Below are 19,898 nucleotides of genomic sequence, written 5' to 3'. Positions count from 1 at the left end.
TAATAATACATAATTGCAAATTACAATCATATAAACACATTCTCTTATTAAAATACTGTTGATACGTATATATGACATATGTATGTTATATTAACAAAAATACAGACATTATACAAGAAATATGTAAAACCTTAATTTCTTTAACTAATATAAATATAATAATACGAGTATGCAAAAACTCAAGAAATCTCGTGGATTGTTGGTGACATCTTTATATGTTGAAATGTAAAAATATATAACGTATTACTTAATTATTAATACTCTAAATTTGTATGTATAAAAAATATTTCGTTTTTGTATAAAAAAATTTAATTATAGAAGTGTGTTTTCTGTTCTATGTCGATGCGTAAGATTCTCATTAAACACATTTATAGTTTAAATATACAAAAAAGTATCGCTGATTATTGCAATGTATAATGAATCGTTTCTTTTAAATATTAATTTAAAAGACGATAATTGATTCAACTTCCATAAAAGTTATAAAACCAACGATTGAGATATGCACTCAAAAATATATTAATTATGAAACAAAAGGTAAGTAAAAGTATATTCTCGTAGTCTTACATTATGATATGTTGTACTTGCTGCTTACGATTGTTGTTTTAATTATATAAGCAGTATAGATTTTTAAATACTTATTCTTTACGGACGGTTATATTATTATAGAAATATTCGAAGAGTAAATGTAGCGTACTATTCTCTGCAAATTTAAGGACAATTACAAATGGAAAATTGTAATTATTCTTAAAACAATAGGCGAACATCGGTCTGTATGTGTAAAGAAATTTGTGTGCGATCAAAATTTTTAAATGATATTACATTCTTGGAAACACACATTTTTCTTTTACGTAAAGTTAGCAACGCAAATTCTAGACGTGTGTGCGTAAAAACGTATGTAAAATAACATGTTTGAAGAATGCATTTGCGTACATATATGGTATTCTTTGGAACAGTTTTATCGATCAGTGTCTTAAATATGTATGACCCACGTACAGCGCTTTTATTTTCGCTGCAGTGTCTCTAGATATCTAAAACGGAAAAGCGCGTTGTGCAACGATTTTTGCTCTGTGCTGTTAGAAAGATGACGACTTCATGCGTGTCTTTTTTTTTTTTCTTTTTTATTCAAACGCCTGCCATTTCGTTATCTGTTGCCCCGGTTTCGCTAAAGCCTGCTTCCATTGCTCGCCGTATGTTCCGCCGACCTCAGGTCCGATTACAAAGTGGCCTACGGGAGTCTTCTTGCCTAAAATATTTATTATCGAAATGACATATGTGTGATTATATACGCGTCTATATTTTATATATATATATCGTAGAAATAGATATCTATCGCTTACCCATTTTATTCTTCGAGACGAACTTTACAACGAAGCTCACATCATTGAGAGCTCCTTTATATGGATTGTCGGCGACAACTCTCGCTGTCTCTGGCGAAAATTTCATAGACACCGTCGGTGCAAATCGATCGCTCTTCCAGAAATGCGTCACTCTTCCACCGTCCACAACCGACATCTTCAAATACATCTGTCCCTTCAAACCTTCATGCTCGTGCATCGTCTGAAGTGAACATCTCAGACGACTCAGAGACAAGATCAGCTGTCCACCGCTGTCTTCGTCTTTCTCACCCTTCGATAAACATAATGACAATTCGACCTGTCCTTTTTTGTTTTCCCTCTGAAAAAAGCACATGAGTCATCTCGTCGTTGTTCTTATAAAATTAGAAACTGATGAAAAAGGTATCATGAAGAAAAAAAATAAGGTCACTTAATAATACATACAAGTTGACAGCTTCTAAGAAAAGAGTTCGAGAAAATAAAAACGTCCATTAGATATCGATTTTTTTAATATGTATGTCTTCGTGGAAAAAATAAAAACTATATCATTCAAGAAGAAGAGAGAAAATCTTTTCGTCGAAAACAGCACTTTTGAATCACTAAATATTTACAAGGTGCTACTAAATCTCAGCACAGTGTCAGTTAAAGACTTGATAAAGTTTGTACACCCGAACATCTTAATAATATATCTAATTTTCCCGTAAAGAAATGACACAATTAACGATCATGGTTTTGACGATGACATTATTGTTATTATTATTACGAAATTGTTATAAAGCTACAAAATCCTACCCTTTCCTCGGCACCCGAGATGCCACTGGCGATCGGTCGCAGCGGTTTCCACAAGTCTCCCGTGGACACGTCGCTGGCGTGTTTTGGTTTCGGTGGTTTGGAATTGAAGTTTTTAGGATCGAGCGGAATCGTCGTCGCGCCTACAGTTCGCCTCTTGTCGTAGGCTTTTCTTTCCACAGTCGCGGATTCCGCAAGTTTGTCGGAACCCTTGCCAAAGAATTGACTGAAGAGTTTATTCTTAGTGGAGTCCTGATTATCGGACGAACTTTGGCCCTCCTTCTTCTTCCCGCCTTTTTTCAGCGATTCTCCTTTCGTAGGCGACTTGTCCTTATCCGACTCCTTCTTTTCGGTCGCTATCAAAGGCTTGTCTTCGAGAATCGCGTAGAGAGTCGCGACGATGAATTTGGAACCGTTAATCTCCTCCTCGACGACTTTCGGTTTACCGAACTTCTGTTTGGTTTCTTTGCGCAGAAGAAAAGTGAACTCCTCATTCCACTGCGGCCAGGACTCGTTTCTCGTGGTGGTCTCGAACTTTTCCTTGCCGGGAATTAGCTTCACCTAGAAAATGAAATTGTAATTTTCTTCGACGTTTGATGGTAAATCTCAACCTCAACTGACAGCGGAGGAAAAAGTTCTCGTCTGATGACTCACTTATTCTTCAACAATAGATTATGAAATCTCATAAATATGTAATTTTACAATGTTTTGGTGCATTACAGTAGTGTGCGCATACGTAACGTGTTTTCTAAGCATGTTAAAATAGGAAAATCGACTTTTGCACATAGCTATTGTACACACAAATACACACATAGATAATCTTTATACGATATAGATAGATTGTTCTATTCGTGCAGCGAGGAACAACTCGTCAGTCAATAAGATACTACAGTCAATGCCAGACTTCTATAATACGATACTGCCGTTGTACTATTACGTAAGCGATAGATAACATCCAAGAGTGCCACGAGCGTCTCTTATGCGTAATTCAGACTCGAGTACAGCGGAGCGTGACGGTGTGCGATCTTGCAGTGCGCGCAAGAAGTGTCGGCATCGACCAGCATCCTCGATACATTCACAAATTCATCGAATCCTGTGAACGTTTCATCGCGCACATCGTTTGTATAAGGAGAAAATTTTCTTAATTGTACGTACGCGCGAAATTGAGGCGAGGAAAATTTATGTCGTTACTAAATTTAGACGAGTACACCGCGCAGCGAGAACACGAGCCGCGCCGATAAAACGTACACGCCTTTTGTTTGCGATCGATCCACATTCTTCTGCCACCTTCTTCTGTTTATTTTACCTTTACGACGTAGCTGTTGACTCTGGTGAAGCCAAAGTTCTGGGGCAGGTGTCTGGCACCGAGCACCGTGACGTGAAGAGCCTTGTCGTTCAACGAGTGCACGATTCTTATGCCGACTTCCGGCTCCAGATTCACCGTGCGATCCAAAGGCGTGGACACGGTCTTCAGGCCGCTGTCGATGAAATTCCTGATCTTTGCCAGCGCCATTCTTCTTCGCGCACGCGGTTCCTCTCGAAATTCCAATTACGGTTTATCGGATCGATAAACAATCGTGCGGATAATTGGTCGATCACTGCGAGCTCGGCGACATTGTTTGTGCACTCTGCAAAATTTTATCGTGAACAATTTTGCGGCAATGAGCTGTACGCACACGTCGTTGCAAGATGAGCTATTAATATGCGCGCGTATATACGATGTCGCGTCTCCGCTCGCAATCGTCAGGGGATACGATTTTCAAAATAACATAAGATCTGAGTAACTGATATCTTATTTAACGATCAAATGGTTTTCCATTTATATATTTATATTTATTTCCATGTTTTTTATTTTCTTTGTTACGTATAAATCTTGTTTCGAGAGTAACAATGATTAAAAATAAATAAATTGTGATTTCTTTCTAACACGCTTCATTCCACTTTTGAAATTTAAAGAACAATTTCTTAAAAGAGTTTTATCTTGTAACAAGATATCAATATTTCATTCTGATATACAGACGCATTGATTTAAGTTTACTATTTAAGTTGTATATTACTTTACACGAAACATTAGATATATAGTAAATCTCTCTTCCATTTAAAGTAATTTACTGTCAATAAGACACGATTCTCCTGACTCGAAATGATATCTCTTTCGATGTCATAAAGTTTCTTAATCATAAACAATAGACTTTCTCTCACTATACATAATGCTCCTATCTCCAACAACAGGTGATTATCGGCCATTCTATAGCTCGACAATAAAAGCAGACCGGCTTTTTCGCTCCCGGCGCAATAAAACCACGTTCACGCATATCGTGAACGTCGAAGAAACCAGTTAACGATTTAGACTTTCCCCGTGCAGAAAAAAAAATCTTCGTTGCATCGCGACCACACCGGTAAATATCGTCGACCGATCTCGTGCGATCGCGCGACCCGCTTTAATAGCGGACGATCACGGAATGTCGCGAGGAAAATCGCATTTAATGCGGAGACACCGACCTCGATTATCACGTCATTAACTAACAAGGATTGATACGCCAAATGCAATAGACACTCGGCGTCTCCCATCTCCTTAATAGAGACTTCAATGCACGGTATGTCGACCGAAGAAAAAATAACGACGATTACTCCGATTTCTTTATCGCAGCATTCGTCACGGTAGACAATCTCTTACTGTAATGATATTACACATCCGAAAAGTATTAGGTTCACTGGAAACGAATGTAAATTAAACCGACAGTAATTTACAATATCTCTCAGAACTGATTTAAATCAGTTTGTTGATTTGTCAGAAACACAAATGTTTATTTATGAAAGTTCTAGTCGTATTGGATTTGATAAGTACCTCAAGGATCCGTCCTCTTGTGAGTAAAGATAAGCAAACCGTAATATCAGTCATTTTTAAGTCAACAAAACTTTCAACGACGTAGGTTGCTTTTCTTATAGAAGAAATCAATATCTCATCACGTACCATAAACGTGGTTCTGTCAATTCGGAGTTTCAAGTTGCTCCGGTCACTATCAGCGGCGATCGAGCAATCGGGATGAGCAGGAAGAGAATCGTTGCTACCCGGCGTGAATCCACGTCTCCCCGACGAAAGTCAGCAACTGGCGGCGCCTCGAGTGATCCTCGTGAGATCTTTTCCTGTCGATAGCCGACGATGTCAGACGCTCGGTTCCATGGTCAAACCGGCACGATCGAACGTGAACACGATATATCAGAAGGAAATTGACGTGCTTTCACCGCACACGTAGATTCTTGCACTTTGCTCGCATGCGATTCACCGCACATCGTGACTAACGCATCCCGAGATCGCTACTACGTCATCGCCAACGATCATCAACGAAGCTTACGGGACCCCATGAATGGCTTCGTATGCGATTGCGCGCGTGCAATTGTAGTCGTCGTAGTCGTGACACTCGTCAAGCTGGTTTGCGCGCGACGCGCCGACGTGGTATGCAGCTTGTGCTCTCGCGTGGGTTCTCTTTATAAGAGGCGCACACACACAAATGCGGTTGCAGTAACGGATAACAACGAGGCACCATGCAACAGGCAGACGATCTGATACACAGGAGCAACGATGTATATTTTCATGTACGTTTCGTGTTAATTAAATAATTATTACATGAACATTGTAATAAGAATGTATTTTTTTAATTATTCTATATGTGTGTGTATATAACATTTACATTAAAAAATACAAATTGCTAGGTTTATTTATAACACACTATAATATATATATTTAATATACGAATTTTTTCAGTCTTCATAATCGCATTATGTTAAGTGATTAATTACAGTTACAGGAAATTTTAATTTTCTACTTTTCACGAAAATCTAGAAATTCACATCAGGGCATCAATACTCGAAACTACAGAACTGCCATGGAACTGGTCGTTGCCGTTAAAGTAGGGGATTTACAGTATCGTACACACCGTTTACGAGCTGTAGACTTGTGGTTGTGGTGTGACGCCTGTTGCGTTCACAAGGTCACACATTCATACCTGACTGCGTGCATGTGCAAGTGAGAGAACCTTATACGTGAGTAAACACACAAGAGAATATATATTATCAGGAACGTAAATAGCAGCAATTCACCCAGTTCAGGAAAATTGACGCACACTTGCATGATAAATGAAGATTGATAAGAAAGAGAATCGCGAAGAAAACCACCTGCAATGAAAATGTTCTTCTTGATGCGTAGAAGAAACTAATTGTAATGTTGCACGCGAGAATCTTGCACAGACAGCTCGAAAGAATGCGGCAGAGAACACATTGCGTTGAATTGAAAATTAATTGCATTTGCGTTGGAACGTTAAATGTGTCACAATTAAAGGCTATCGCAAAAGAAATTGTTTACTTAAAAACGTTCGGTACTTTCACATATATTTTTTTAACGTTTCTTTCACACTTCGGAATTCATATAGGTACATTTTCCACAATACTTCTTGAATTTTTAAGTAAAAGTCAACGTGAATAATATAATAAACAAGGTATAGTTCTAAATAATAAAAATACTTTTAAATTATTTTTATAATTTACATACACTGTTTTCTTATTTTTGTAGAAATGCCGTGATGGACAATAAACTTTTGTCTACGGACAAGTGCGTTTACATACGTTCGTTGTATATTATTTCAAACGCATATTTAAATACGCATGCCGTGATGTCCGATGTGCGTATCTAATTCTATTTGATCGCACGTGATGACATGCAAGGATAACTTCGTCAGGTATCACGGCCTTCGAAGTTAAGCATGTTACATATTACAAAAACCATACGCATCTATAAAGAAGAGAGATGATCTAATTCAATATGCATCACACATAGATTAGCGTTTATTCGAGAATCAATTGTTTCATTTTATTATACGCACGACCAGATTAGATAAATTGCATGTTTACGATATAAGAGATGCTGGGTCTTTTCTTTCTATAACAACATATTGTATATATATTAAACAATTAATTTTATAGAAGAATTACAGTAAGAATAAAAAAATTAAAAAACAACATAGTTAGCATTAATAGATAAAAGTTTATCAACCAAGGAGTTATTTATAAGACAGAAATTGATGTTTCCCGCGGAAGTTAAACAGCGGGTTCGCGATGAAAGTAGCTACCGACCCTACCCCACGCTAGATGACAGCGGCATCGAAAGCTACCCCTTTCTTCCTCTCAAATACAACCCCCACGATTGATGAACAGCTGTTCAGCATCGCCATGGCGCACGCGACGTCGGGACGTCAAAAACATTTTGAACTATTTCGATTTATCCGCGTCGAAAAGTTCGTTCCACGTCGCGACACGACGTATCTCGTGATAAACTTTCGATCGTAAAGTGTATTTTCGCGAAATCGTGCCTCGGATTGTGTAAATTGTATATTTTGTGCTAGTGATATCGTAGTGACAATTCAGAAATATTGGGCAAAATTTTTATCTTTATCACACAGGTACGTGTATACATTATTTTTTTCGTTATTATCTTAATATTTATTTTGTACGTACATGAGAGAAGAGTTTGCAATAACTAACATTGCATAACTTTAGGCAAGAGTATGAAACAAAAGCGAATACGCGTGTGATGATCGACAGTGGATCGGCAGATAGAGGTAGTGAATAAGAAGTAATTGATGTAATACAATTAAGAATATCATGTAAAATTATTTTCAATTTAATTGTTTACAAACGGAAATTTGACTTTTATGTTGTAAATATGTGTGTAAGAAATATGATTTATTTGTATAATTAGTGTGTATGTTACTTCACTCATGTATTTTAAATGTAATTTTTTAAACGCGAGAAGATATATTTATTTCAAGTTTACCAAAACTTCTTATCCAAGGTAAGAAATATATTAACGTTTTGCTTTTCTCGTGAGATGGCACCACGTATAAGTTATTACTCTGATTTGGCAAATGTATATATAACGCAAATTAGGTCACGAGTGTCATTAGCGTATGATTTATATTCGAGGTACAAAGTACACGATTATATCTACGTTGTTTTGTCACGTAATGCCTTCGATGACAGAATAATTTCTACTCGTTGAAATCTTTGTGTACAGAACTATTTTAAAAAAAAACAAAGAAATTAAGACACATTATTTCAGACAGGAAGAAGACTTTATCACATATCTATAATTGCGTGTGTGTTGCTGTTTACGCAACACGTAACTTGAGCATAAAAATTTGTCAGACAAGTACCGTGATGAGAATTGCACTGACACAATGGTTTACCAGAAGGTAATATTTTTCTTTCATTTTTTCGCCGTGAAAAATGTTAATCAAAAAATGTTAATCATTTTTATCTTAAAATAACGTATATATAATTTGCATATGTATACTATAAAAAGTATAATACAGTTTTCGTTTCCGTACTAAAGAACGACATGTATGTACACGATGCGGAAAATCATATAGGAATCCTTTTTTTTCGAATACACGTGTTCTTATTCAAGTCACGTTCCGTCGACAAGGATAATAGCTCTGAACTTTGTCTTCGTCGGATCAGCTTAACTTCCGGTCGTAAAATTTCACGAAATTCTAGTGCGGTCTCAGCAAAATATGTTTTCTGTGGTTCCTAGCATTTTTCAGCTTGATCGATCACTGCCACGTTGTTGTATGTCGGACGCCGGAGACACAGCGGACGTTTTTATGAGTTTTCCCGAACGTTACACCGATTAATTTGCATTACGATGTATTACACACAACTCTCATGTGAAATTAAAACAAATATTTCAACAGCAGACAAATATAACAGAAAAATAAATATAAATGTAAAACCTGCAATTTTAATTTGTTTTTTTTTTTTTAAGTGGTGTTAATCGAACAGAGTTTTCGGAAAGTATTTGCATATTTTGTGTAAATGCAAACGTACATTAATTCGCGACTAAAATCTATCACTGAAAGCTGAGAGGCTGAGCGTGATGTTCAATATATGATGACGTGATGATACAATAAAAAAAAGCTGATATAGCGAAATCACATTATGCGCTAGTAATCCGCGCTGCATTACGATGAATGCTGCACGTGTCTGCGGCTTTTCCACATCACGAGATTCATGAATGCAAATACTCCGGGAATAGTCACGCGCGCTCTTTACATCATTCACCTTTCTCATTTTCATTCTGCGTCTCTTTCTATTTTCTCTCTCTCTCTCTCTCTCTCTCTCTCTCTCTCTCTCTCTCTTTCTCCCCCGCGCTTCCTTCTTTTTATTTCTATTTCCTTTCTTACATTATTTTCTCCGCGCACTTTTTCGTCAAATCGAATCTGAAACACGAACGTGTTTCCATACGCCTTGACTCTGACACGCGCGAGGTAGATATTTTTCCCGTTTTAATGAACGCAACTCCGCACCTATCGCCCATCGACAACGCGGATCGTGCTTTCTCCCTCGGTAAATCTCTCTTTTTCCCCTCCGGCGTACGCCTTATTATAAACTCTTTTGCGCGGCGCAATTTTAAAGTATAACCCGGAACTTTGTCCTGTGAAGCTTCGTATTAAGCTTGCCGCTTTGAAAGCGGCAGAGCCCGATGGAAGTATCGCCGAACTTTAGCTAATCGTTTCTCATCGCGGACGCTGATAAATTATTCAATTATAACACTCCTCGCTACTGTGCGAACGAAATATCGAGGTAAAAAACAGAGAAGAGAGATAGCGGAAAAAAATTTGTCCTATGACACTAACCACCCGCACGTCTCGTCGTGATGTCGAATTAGTATCGCGTCGGCAGTGTGGAGATTAAAGTCAGATTTCGAAGCACTCCGTAATTCTCTGTACGTATTTCTCGCACGTAGTCGCGCAGCGTGATATATTTAACTTCCCTCTTTGACCCTGCGCACCCTTTTAAGTGCATCATTACGTATTCCCTTTTGTAACGCCGGACTTTATGCAGACCGCATTCGCAGCACCTTCCTATTCTTGATCATATCGCGCGTTAGCCGCGCGAAGGTGATAATTTTGTCCTTATTACAAATGCTTTCTATTAACGACATATCTACACATATATGATAAGAACACAATTAGTTATCATTCATTTGTTAAAATAATATTTCGTTTGAAATGCGTTTCTTCTTCATGTGTGTACATCAATTACGGCGTTACGTACATGTAACAAGAGTGTTATTCCTCGAAAAAGATGGCGATTGCAATGAGACTATTCTGTATCGACGCACGAGAATAAAGTTAATTACGTTAAAATATTAATAAAAAACAAAACTGCAAACAATGTCAGAATTATTTATACTCGTATTTTAGTTCTCGCGTTGATATGTACATGTAACAAATTTGAAGCGTTATTATTCTCCGGGTTTCGCAGTAATTTATTAACGCAACATCCGTCTTGTCTTACTTTTGCGATGACCGCGTTATTTCAGAATTTTGTTAATTGAACGCGGATACATTTCGTTCTCAATACCGAGGAAAGTTCTATGATTGAACGAATCCGGAAGACGTCGATCTTGATTGGAAAGAATCTATTTGAATTCTTCGAGGATTTTTTAACGCGATTCTGTTAATATCGCTTTTCTCGGCGTGTTCACCTTTGCTGTATGACACTTTGTCCCAGTTTCGTGGTACGACGACGGAGAAAGAGGTCGGAAGTTTCTGAATGTCGGTAATGAATATATGAATGCATAAGCGTGTCGCCGTTTGTCACCTGGGAATTGTAGACGTATCGTTTCATGAACGCGTATATCAAGATTACGTTTTCAATGCCGCCAACATATTTAGCGAATGCGATGTGCACGCGCGTCATGTCGGTGTTATCGCGTTCTCATTGAAGTAGTTTTGTAATAACTGTTTTAAGCAGTGTGTTTTTATTTTAGGCTTAAAATTGCAAACAAGACATGTACCAGCCAAACTTATAAATATGTTTTTTGCACTATATATCTATCAGAGAGACCGTCTAATCCGGAAATAGTCTCCAATTCCATTTTCGTTACTTATTGGATTAAAAATCACATCACACGATGAATAAACAATGTGTGTTAGATATGAAATGTCCCTCATTGACATCTGTCCATCAAATCTACAATTATCATGAATCGTCTCTCTCTTTGAGAACATAGATAGAAATTTCATCGAGAAAGTTTAAATCAAACCGCCATTACTCACACGCAGCAACTGTGACATTTCCATTCAGCAGAAGGCAATTGAAATTCGTTTCATCACCGGCTTTTACGAATCGCTCTTTTTTTTTGCAATTTCACAATTTATTGCACGCATTTCAAGATTCTGAATCGGCACAATTTAGCGGTGTGCGAAAAACACACAATTCGTTTTATACATTGCAAAGCTTTTTAGATTTTTTGAAATTTTCTACCTATCCTCGCGGCTACAGTGATTCCACGAATGTAAATCCCCGTTTCGAATTACGTTTGACGCGCAAAAATGTATTTTCGTGAAATACGCTCGTAGTTTGTCAATCATGCAGAACAGCTTTCGAAAATCGAAACATAAACAATTATTCGTTTGGCCGACCGAGATCGCGTGTATAATTTACGATACTGCGCAAATATCCGTTCAATCCACGACCGCGCCGAAAACAAAAAAAAAAAAAAAATGCCGCGTGCGGGTTTTGCCATCTTGCTGCGGGAGCGGTCGAATTGCCATGAATTTCGACGCTTCACCCAACCGAATTCCCCCCAAAACTTCCAGACAAAACGGATTAGTGCCAACCGTAGCCGGACGGAAAAGAGGGAACCGTAAATCGATTTTGTCGTGCCCTTAAATTCTATTAGCGCCAACTCCGATTGCATTCTTCAAATGGAAATAGGGAACGAGATTTTCACGACGGACGGGAAAGTGATTTCGACAAAGCAAAGTCGCGCCGAGCGTGTGATTAGATTTTACACTCTCGCTTTACCTTTACGACTGCCGCCGTTGTCTTCGCTCGCGCCTCTAAACGAAGTCCCAACACTTGGAAGCCAGGCAAGATATCGGAAAATAAATTTTGCGTAATCGCGTTTCGAATATATATAGAGAGCACCCCGTGGCTATTAAACGCAGGAAATTCTTGTCCTGTCCTGGCAGAGAACTAACAGAACCATTTCCCTTTCCAGTTTAAACTGCCATTTGTGAAACCGTCTGCCGCGGCGAACGAGTGTCCCGGTTCCTGTTCTATCGTTGATGATTTATTCAATCGCCACGCTTGTCGATATTTATCGTTTGCCAGCCGTTTCGAGGGGACCAGACACTCTCGGCTGGTATAAATCATATTATCGTAGACAAGTAGCGTTCAGTACGTGCCAATCTGCGTTCACGCCAAAATCTGCGACCGCATAAGCATGGGAATCATATTGGACTAATATTGCATTGTCTGGTGGAAAAGACCTTTGACGATTGCGTTTTCATAACTTTTTCCATTACGATTTTGAAAACAAATAATAACATTTTGTGTGTGTGTGTGTGTGTGTGTGTGTGTGTAACAATGAAATTAAAACAGTACTTTTAATACTTATAAAAGATTGTGAATTTTTACTCTTTTTTACATGTTAATAATAAGAGAGATTATAATTAAAAGATAAATTCTTACTTCTTTATATATAATGTATATCGTTAAATGTCTATATTTGCGCGACCTTCGCGCATTTTCGGCAGGATCCCAGTTCGTGGCAACGAGATGTAACATGCAAATGTGATGAGATGTTGCAGCGCAGACGTCGTATAGAACGACACTCCATCGTCGAAGGGTTAATGTAGAGTTGGCGAGTTTCCCTTGGAAACTTTGGACCCCGACAGCCTCCAGCATCATCGTGAGCAAACTAAAGCAAAGCCTCGCGAATTCTCCGAGGAAGCGCTCCCGGAGAAAGTCTCGGAGATAGGAAACAGGCAAATCCTATCCGGAATAGCCGTTCGAGGGAGTTGCTTGCAACGATTGAATGCACGCCACGCTCGATTATTTAAGCGCGCGCCCGAGATTTCCCGGGCGCGAGTCGAGCGGCAAGCCGGCCGGCGGGAGGGAGAGATGCGGAAGATAGACGGAAACACCCTCGCGTGCTGCGAGAGACGGGTTGGATGTATATACCGCGCGGCGAAGGAAAGGAGCGCGTGTCGGCTGATGCCGCTTCGCGGAAGGCGATATCGATTTCGACCTGTCGAGCGTGAGCGATTTAAACTCGAAAGACGGAGGAGATAACGTAAGTCTCCGTCTCTCCCGTCGTCTCTCTCTCTCTCTCTCCTTCTCTCTCTTTCTCTCGCGTTCTTGTCCGTGCGCCACCAAGTTGATCGGATTCGAACGCCGTAGAGTATTTTCTATGATTCACTCTTTCTCGACTGACGCCGCGGCATCCTGGGCGACGACGTAGCAGCGATGCAGTTTAGATTGTTGTAAAAAGATAGTTTTTTCCCCGTCAGTAACACGACTTATTAGCAGAATAATCGGAAAAAGAAAATACAAATTTTCATCTCTATATTGTAACAGACAGGATTAAAAATGTTTAATAAATTTTGATTGTTTAGCTAAATAAATATACATATTTATACATATATATATATACTTTTTAAAACAATATTTATATAGTCTTATAAATCTCACAAAAGGTTTGAAGAGAACATTATTTCTCAAATTGTTATACTGTGTGTTATTGTTTAAGATTTTGAATATCTTCTTTTCAGATATTTTTGAAATTAACACACACCGACAATTTGATATCATAAAATTCATTTATTCCGTCACTCCGATATCTCGGAGCGTTAGAGGAGAGCCGCGTTAAATTTACATTTTCGAAAATATTATTCCACGGATATTCAGCATGCTAGATAAGACGTCGAGACTTTACCCAGTCGATGTGGCTACTTTGCGGGGCCGAATATCGATTCCGTATTGCAGTAACAAATATCGAAAATATTGTCGTTTGTATGTAACCGAAGAAGCCGAGCAGGCACTATTTCGAATTCCAGATAAATAGTTACGATAGCCGTTCTTCCTCCCTCTCTTGGTCCTTTGGCGCGGCATCGCTCCGAAATTTACGCGAAAATTCAGAGGCTTACGCGTGTCGGCAGGTGTTGTCCCTTCGAGAGCGATATCGATTCCGCACCGTCGAGCATGAGCGATTTAAGCTTCGAAAACAGAGAGGTATAAAAGCCATCGTGGCACGTCTAGTTTCCGCGTCCGCGCAATCAACTGCACATCAGGTGCAGTTAAAAACCGACGTGCTTATCTAACAGTTCAAAGAGCTCTGTATTGACTCTCTCTCTCTCTCTCTCTTTCTTTCCGGTTTCGTCAGATTGCCGAAACGTAAATAACGTTGGATTAGAGAACGACATGAGTCTGTAACATCGGTCGGCAAAAGCCGACTGGTCACATCGGTTGATCCGATCTTCGATTCTTTTTTTTTTTTTTCTTATCGGAGAGGAACTTCGCGTAATTTTGGAATGTTAACTCCCAGTTCTCGTATCTACAACGATAGTTATAGTGACGTCATTACGGTGCCGCTGCAATGTCTCTAATCAGCAGTGGCGATCTTTCGATATCCACAGAAACCTTCCCACATCACGTGAATGTGAACTATCAACATTGTAGGTCACTGCGGGTAATCGTGACATAATTACGTGCGTGTTAGAAATGAAACGTTGGCACGATGATAGAGCTGAGTCACACTTTCAACCGAATTGGATTTATGTATGTTACGGTATATTTTACTACCGAAGAAAATATAGGTATCGTCTTTTTCGCCGTCTAAAATTAAAGCCGAAACTGCTCGTTTGCGAATGTCTTCTCCGACTACATGTTTCTTAAATAACTACGGACTATTTTCTTTTTTACGCTAATTCCAGATTATTCATTACATCTTTTTGGCTCTAGCCGTGAGATCGTGAGCGCGCTCGCGACCCAAATCACGCTATAAGAATGAAAATATTTCCATACCAGCGGGTATAATAGCCGCGGTTTCTTACAAAACACAACGATGTATCAGCCTTTATAGCCGCGTCGAGGGGAGGATTAGCTTGGCCGCGATGGGACGGGGTTATACGCGTGCGTTAATGGACGCGATGGCCGATAACGACTTCCTGCTTAGCATCTTCACGAGCCGGCATCGCGCCCGGAAGCTTTCCGCGAACGACGACGCTTCCCGGCATCCATCGAGATTGCTCTCCGACAACGTCGCCTTTAAAACAGTATATTAGGCTGAAGGTAATAAATCAGACTGGCGGTGGTGGTGGTGGTGGTGGTGGTGGTGGTGGTGGTGGTGGTGGTGATGGTGGTGGTGATAGTGGCGGTGGCGACGGTGGCGGTGGTGTCGGTGGTCGTGATAGTGCTTAGTAAGTAAGACAGTATGCTGCACCCCCGCGTTGTACGTGTTATATTATATGCGCCTTCGTACAGGATGTATTAGAAGCACGAATTTTCTCTCAGAGAGATTCTTAAACTTAACGTGAAATTAAAAAAAAAATGTGTGACTGCTAGTTATTTGGACAAAATCATGAAAGTTTCAAGTAACGTACGAGCAACAATAAAAACTTACAATATATTTCTTGTTCGTAAGAATTTTTGCATTCTGCAATGTCGTTTTACTTTTAGTCGAGACATTAAATAACGTTGTGACATATACACACACACACACACACACACAAACACATACATACACAACAAAATTGCTGCGGAACGTTTCTTCGGGAAAAAAGTCGACTGCGACACACAGCCGCAAGAGAACTAACCACGGGATTGTGCATGACTTTTGATGCACCCTGTATACACGCTCAAACCGTAGAGGTAGAATGCCAGCAGGCCGGAGTCACGAGATTTCCCGGCTAGCCTGCTGCTACAATATTGCTCTTCCTTGGCGCGAGGCCAACTCCTGCCTTCGACGGAGGCAACGAAACGCGCGGAAAGGAAATGGACGGAGTCGGGAGAAGAGGGGAACACGAGTAGGTGGGATCCCTATCACAGTGGATAACTCCCGTGGCTGTATATAGACGGTCTTTTAATCTGCGTGCCATCTCGTTCTCTTTTTTCTTTTTTTTGTCTCTTCCCTGCCTCATTCCTCGCTCGTCTGCTTTTTTTCCGTCGCGTTTTCTTTTTCTCGATACTGCGTTAAACGGTGTCTTATCCCGCCTTAGCGAGCATGACCGCCTTTCAATCTTCGTCTGTCAATCGCCGGATTTAACCACGGCCTTCGAAAGCATCAACGTGGATGACGATGATAAAGGGAAAGATTATGGAGCGCGGATACGTTATCCCTTATCGCCGTGAGATTAGATTTGAACGGAGGTTCCCTTTTAAGAACGAGCGATGCGATCTTATCGAAGCGTAGCCCGTAATGGTTGTGTTTCACGAAGATGTGTTTCATAAAAGCTGGGAATATATATATATGTATATATATGTACGTATATATGCAAAATTTATCATTTGTTCCTGAACGCGTTGTAGGCAGGTATACAGAAATCTTGATTTGTCTCTGATTACGCGATCGGAGTTCCGTGATAATATACATATTTTTAAATTAAAAAAGCACATAGGCGCGATAAGAGAACCGGATACGTAAACATTATTCACCGTGTCGTAAAAAAAAAACGTGTCGACGACACGAAAAATTGTATTAGATGGAATCTAATTCTCATAAACGTCACGGTTACATTCGGGAGATGCGATAAAATTATTCCAACAAGAGAGAGAACGCTTTCTAAGAAACCTGTGAATTTGCGAAAGTTGTTCGCGCTGTCCGAAGTTCGTTGCTCCTCCGCGCGATCTCCGCGCGATGTTACGTCAGGCGAAATGAACTCTTGAAATTATTCTACGATAAGTTATTTGAATAATCATAAGTTAGTTAGGAAATTTATGAAATGAGTATGAAATTCGTTGCGAACTTCGGGAAGCAAGTGACTGAGATTCCCGACTTGCGGCTGCCGAGGATTTATTAAGTACTTTTCATTGAAGCGTAAAATCTCAGTTTCATGCATTCGCCGAAACCTGATTTCTTCCTACGCTCGTTTAATTTATTAATATTCAAATACATTTCACATAGTTTGAATCTTCAGCGATGTCTGTTACGGCAAAAACATCTGAAAATAATTATTTGAAAAATCTTAATATCGTTTAACGAGAATTGTTTAACGAGAACATTTTAAACGCATCTCCATTGTTTCGAGGCGTCACATGTAGTTAAAATATCTCGGACGGTGTACAGAGTAAATAGTTATTAGTTGGCGCACGTGTTTTTCTCATCAGATGACGGATACTTACTTTAACAAGATGCAACGTATAGATCGAGTCTAACGATAAATTGCAACAGGCGCTGCTTCTAACGAAAACACCCCTTGCAATCTGCATACCGCTACGTACCAAGCGGCGGTTGTTTTATCCTTCTTCATTACCCGGCCGAACTTTTCGGCCTGACTGAGTTATATTTTCACTGTGGTTCTCTCGCGGCTCGCAGACGCCGCCGCGAAAACGCCTGGGAGATGACCGCAGACTCGTTATTCTCCCGCGCGGCGCGGCGACTCTCTCTCTAACCAATCCACTAAATTTTATCGCCTCGGTTGTTTCCTATTTATTGCGGTCAGCGAGGAGGAGGCGGAGAAAAAGAGAGGAACTGTGCGGGTAGAAGGGAGAAGTACGTGTAAACGCGCGAAGCACCCACGAAGAGAGAGTCGGACGTTAGGTGAGTAACGTGCCGAACGAGGGAAAATCGTAAATAGCGGCGAGATTCAGGAAGAGACGGCGATCTCGCGAGCGGTTGGCCGATCGGTCAGCGCTCCGTCATCCCCCTCGGAGGTGGTTTTCCGGGTTAACCGATGCAGTACGACGCAGCGGGGTGTCCTATTGCGACCAGCTTGAAAATCGCTCGAGTACACCAGCGACCTCGACTGGCTCGGTCGGTCTGCGGTCGCTCATTGGACGTTATATCTGCAGTATTATATATAGGTGCGCGCACGTGCACAAACACTCGCGCACAGAAACGCGAGTACGTTCCACGGACACGTGTGCGTGCAGGGACACGAGACAGCGATGCTTCCGGGTCCCCGGGGAGAGTTAGAATGGGTGGATGAGTATCGGTGTTAACGTCTCAGTGGACACGCCGTGGCTCTGTCCGCTCTAAACCGATAACGTTGCCAACTCGTTAGGAATGAATGACCGACGCGGCGGGGTGAGAAGGGCAGATGACGCGACGTTCGCAGACAATAGAGTCGACGGCGTCCGAGAGAACGCGTCCTGCCGCCTGTCTCTCTCTCTCTCTCTCTCTCCTAGGGGACTTCAAAGTACTTCTTTCTCAATTACTTCGATACATCGTAATTAATCTCGAGAGCTTGGAAGATGTTTGCTTGAGCTCGTTATATTATACTAGGACGGAGGTCTTTGCGGTGGTGAAAGAGAATTTAAGAGCAAACTCCCCCGAAATGGCGTCTTGAGGAGTCGAGACGTGCATAAAGGACAATCAGGCGTGTAGACGGGGGGGTTAAAAGTTGCTGGTCGAACGAATAGAGAGGATGGGGGACTTACTTTGGCGTCTACCCTCGTCAGAAGAGCAGTCAAAGAGCGTTAATCGTTCGTGACAACATTAATTTGATTTTATTGCGCCGTCTTCTTCCTATTTGCGAGCGATTATCGACGTAGACTCGTGTTTCGAGTATATCTTCTTTTCCACCGGGAAATATCTCCGGGTAGTGTTTCGTTTAAGAGTGGAGCTCTTAGCGTAAGCGGATTTCGAGTAAGTTTCAAGTGAATGCGAAATAGAAATAGGAGAGCACGTGTATCGACATTCGCTATATAGACCCGCCTGTTTTTGAGAATTCAGTTACTCAACAAGAGAGTCAAGATGATGTGTCAGGTTACGTGCAAGCAGGTTTAAAAAGCGGCCTTTAATATTCATGTGTAACTCGAGATATTGACCGTTGCCTCGTCGCGACGAGAGCGATCACCGAGCAATTGTAAATTTAAATCACCTTTAAAGTTTGAAGCGGGACAGCGAGACGTCGTGTCTCTTTAAAGAGATACCGGAAGAAAATTACAACTTTTCCCGTCGACATCCTTAACCCGCATGTTCTTCGAAATCATCCGAACTAAAGTTGAAAAATGGAAAAGTCTGGGACGAGCCGTTCTTCTTATCACAAGGCCGCGGCAGTACTCTCCCGCAAATGTACACGATCGTTCTCGTCGGCGAGCGAACAGGAACGACTTATCGTTATCCCGATAAGGCTACTTTCCTCGAATGCTCCGTCTACCGTGAGAGTAATCATGTCACACGATCGTAAGGAACTTTTGCCTCGACCATAGATCACTCTAAACCACTGCTGCGTGATGCGTCCTCGAAACTTTACGAAACTTTCGTTTCTCTTAAACTGACGCGCGGTATTAAACCCCCCTCTCCCCCTTCGAAGTGACCTCTCGGAATAGAATCGGATCGATCGTCGTCGTCGATGACCAACGCGAACAAGGATGGTTCGCGGAAGACGACGCACTGCTCGGATCCAATCGTCGCGACTACGCGCTCATAGATCGCTATCGGTATATCGACATTGGATCCTACACCAAATACGACTCTCAGAATCGCTCTTGCCAAACTCTGGTGCTCGCCATTCCCACTCTCGAATAAGGATAAACTCGGAATATAAACTGTGGAATATAACCCGTTCCATTTCCACGAGACAATCGATATCGGTTATTATGTTTTTGAAGAGAAGATTGAACATAGATAATTTAACAGTTTTTTATATTGTAATTTTTATTGTATGACGCGGTATTTAATAATTCATTATTTCTTTAACAATTACTTCTTGTTACACATAACATTATTGAAGCGATATCTTAGAGTCAGGTCTATTATTGTAT

At 40.6% G+C, this 19,898-nt stretch overlaps 1 protein-coding gene and 2 long non-coding RNA genes across 3 annotated transcripts in view; 2 read left to right on the top strand and 1 right to left on the bottom strand.

The window, feature by feature from the left end:
- Positions 1-1,101: 1,101 nt before the first annotated feature.
- Positions 1,102-5,187, bottom strand: LOC109852729. Its single transcript, XM_020424166.1, has 5 exons — positions 5,098-5,187; positions 3,430-3,751; positions 2,127-2,684; positions 1,338-1,674; positions 1,102-1,243 (listed from the first exon to the last, which is right to left on the bottom strand). The coding sequence occupies exons 2-5, from the start codon at positions 3,634-3,636 to the stop codon at positions 1,119-1,121; spliced, it is 1,227 nt and encodes a 408-aa protein (XP_020279755.1). The 5' UTR covers positions 3,637-3,751; positions 5,098-5,187; the 3' UTR covers positions 1,102-1,118.
- Positions 3,764-7,063, top strand: LOC109852731. Its single transcript, XR_002250030.1, has 4 exons — positions 3,764-4,990; positions 5,073-5,720; positions 5,968-6,167; positions 6,694-7,063. It is a non-coding gene; the product is annotated as an uncharacterized LOC109852731 (long non-coding RNA).
- A 310-nt stretch (positions 7,064-7,373) lies between these two features.
- Positions 7,374-19,898, top strand: part of LOC109852741 — a 126,704-nt gene continuing 114,179 nt past the window's right edge. The window contains exon 1 of the long non-coding RNA XR_002250031.1: positions 7,374-7,579. This is a non-coding gene — a long non-coding RNA (uncharacterized LOC109852741). The remainder of the gene's footprint in view (positions 7,580-19,898) is intronic.

The sequence above is a fragment of the Pseudomyrmex gracilis genome, unplaced genomic scaffold (genome assembly GCF_002006095.1).
Source record: "Pseudomyrmex gracilis isolate BER0280 unplaced genomic scaffold, ASM200609v1 scaffold_34, whole genome shotgun sequence".
Taxonomy (NCBI): domain Eukaryota; kingdom Metazoa; phylum Arthropoda; class Insecta; order Hymenoptera; family Formicidae; genus Pseudomyrmex; species Pseudomyrmex gracilis.
This window is presented reverse-complemented; position numbering and strand designations above follow the sequence as displayed.

Excerpts from the sequence above, each read along its gene's own strand:
- LOC109852729 (XM_020424166.1), bottom strand. The coding sequence starts at position 3,636 with ATGGCGCTGGCAAAGATCAGGAATTTCATCGACAGCGGCCTGAAGACC. Across the intron at positions 2,685-3,429 it reads TCAACAGCTACGTCGTAAAG|GTGAAGCTAATTCCCGGCAA; the intron begins GTAAAATAAACA and ends TTCATTTTCTAG. Across the intron at positions 1,675-2,126 it reads TCTCGGGTGCCGAGGAAAGG|AGGGAAAACAAAAAAGGACA; the intron begins GTAGGATTTTGT and ends TGCTTTTTTCAG.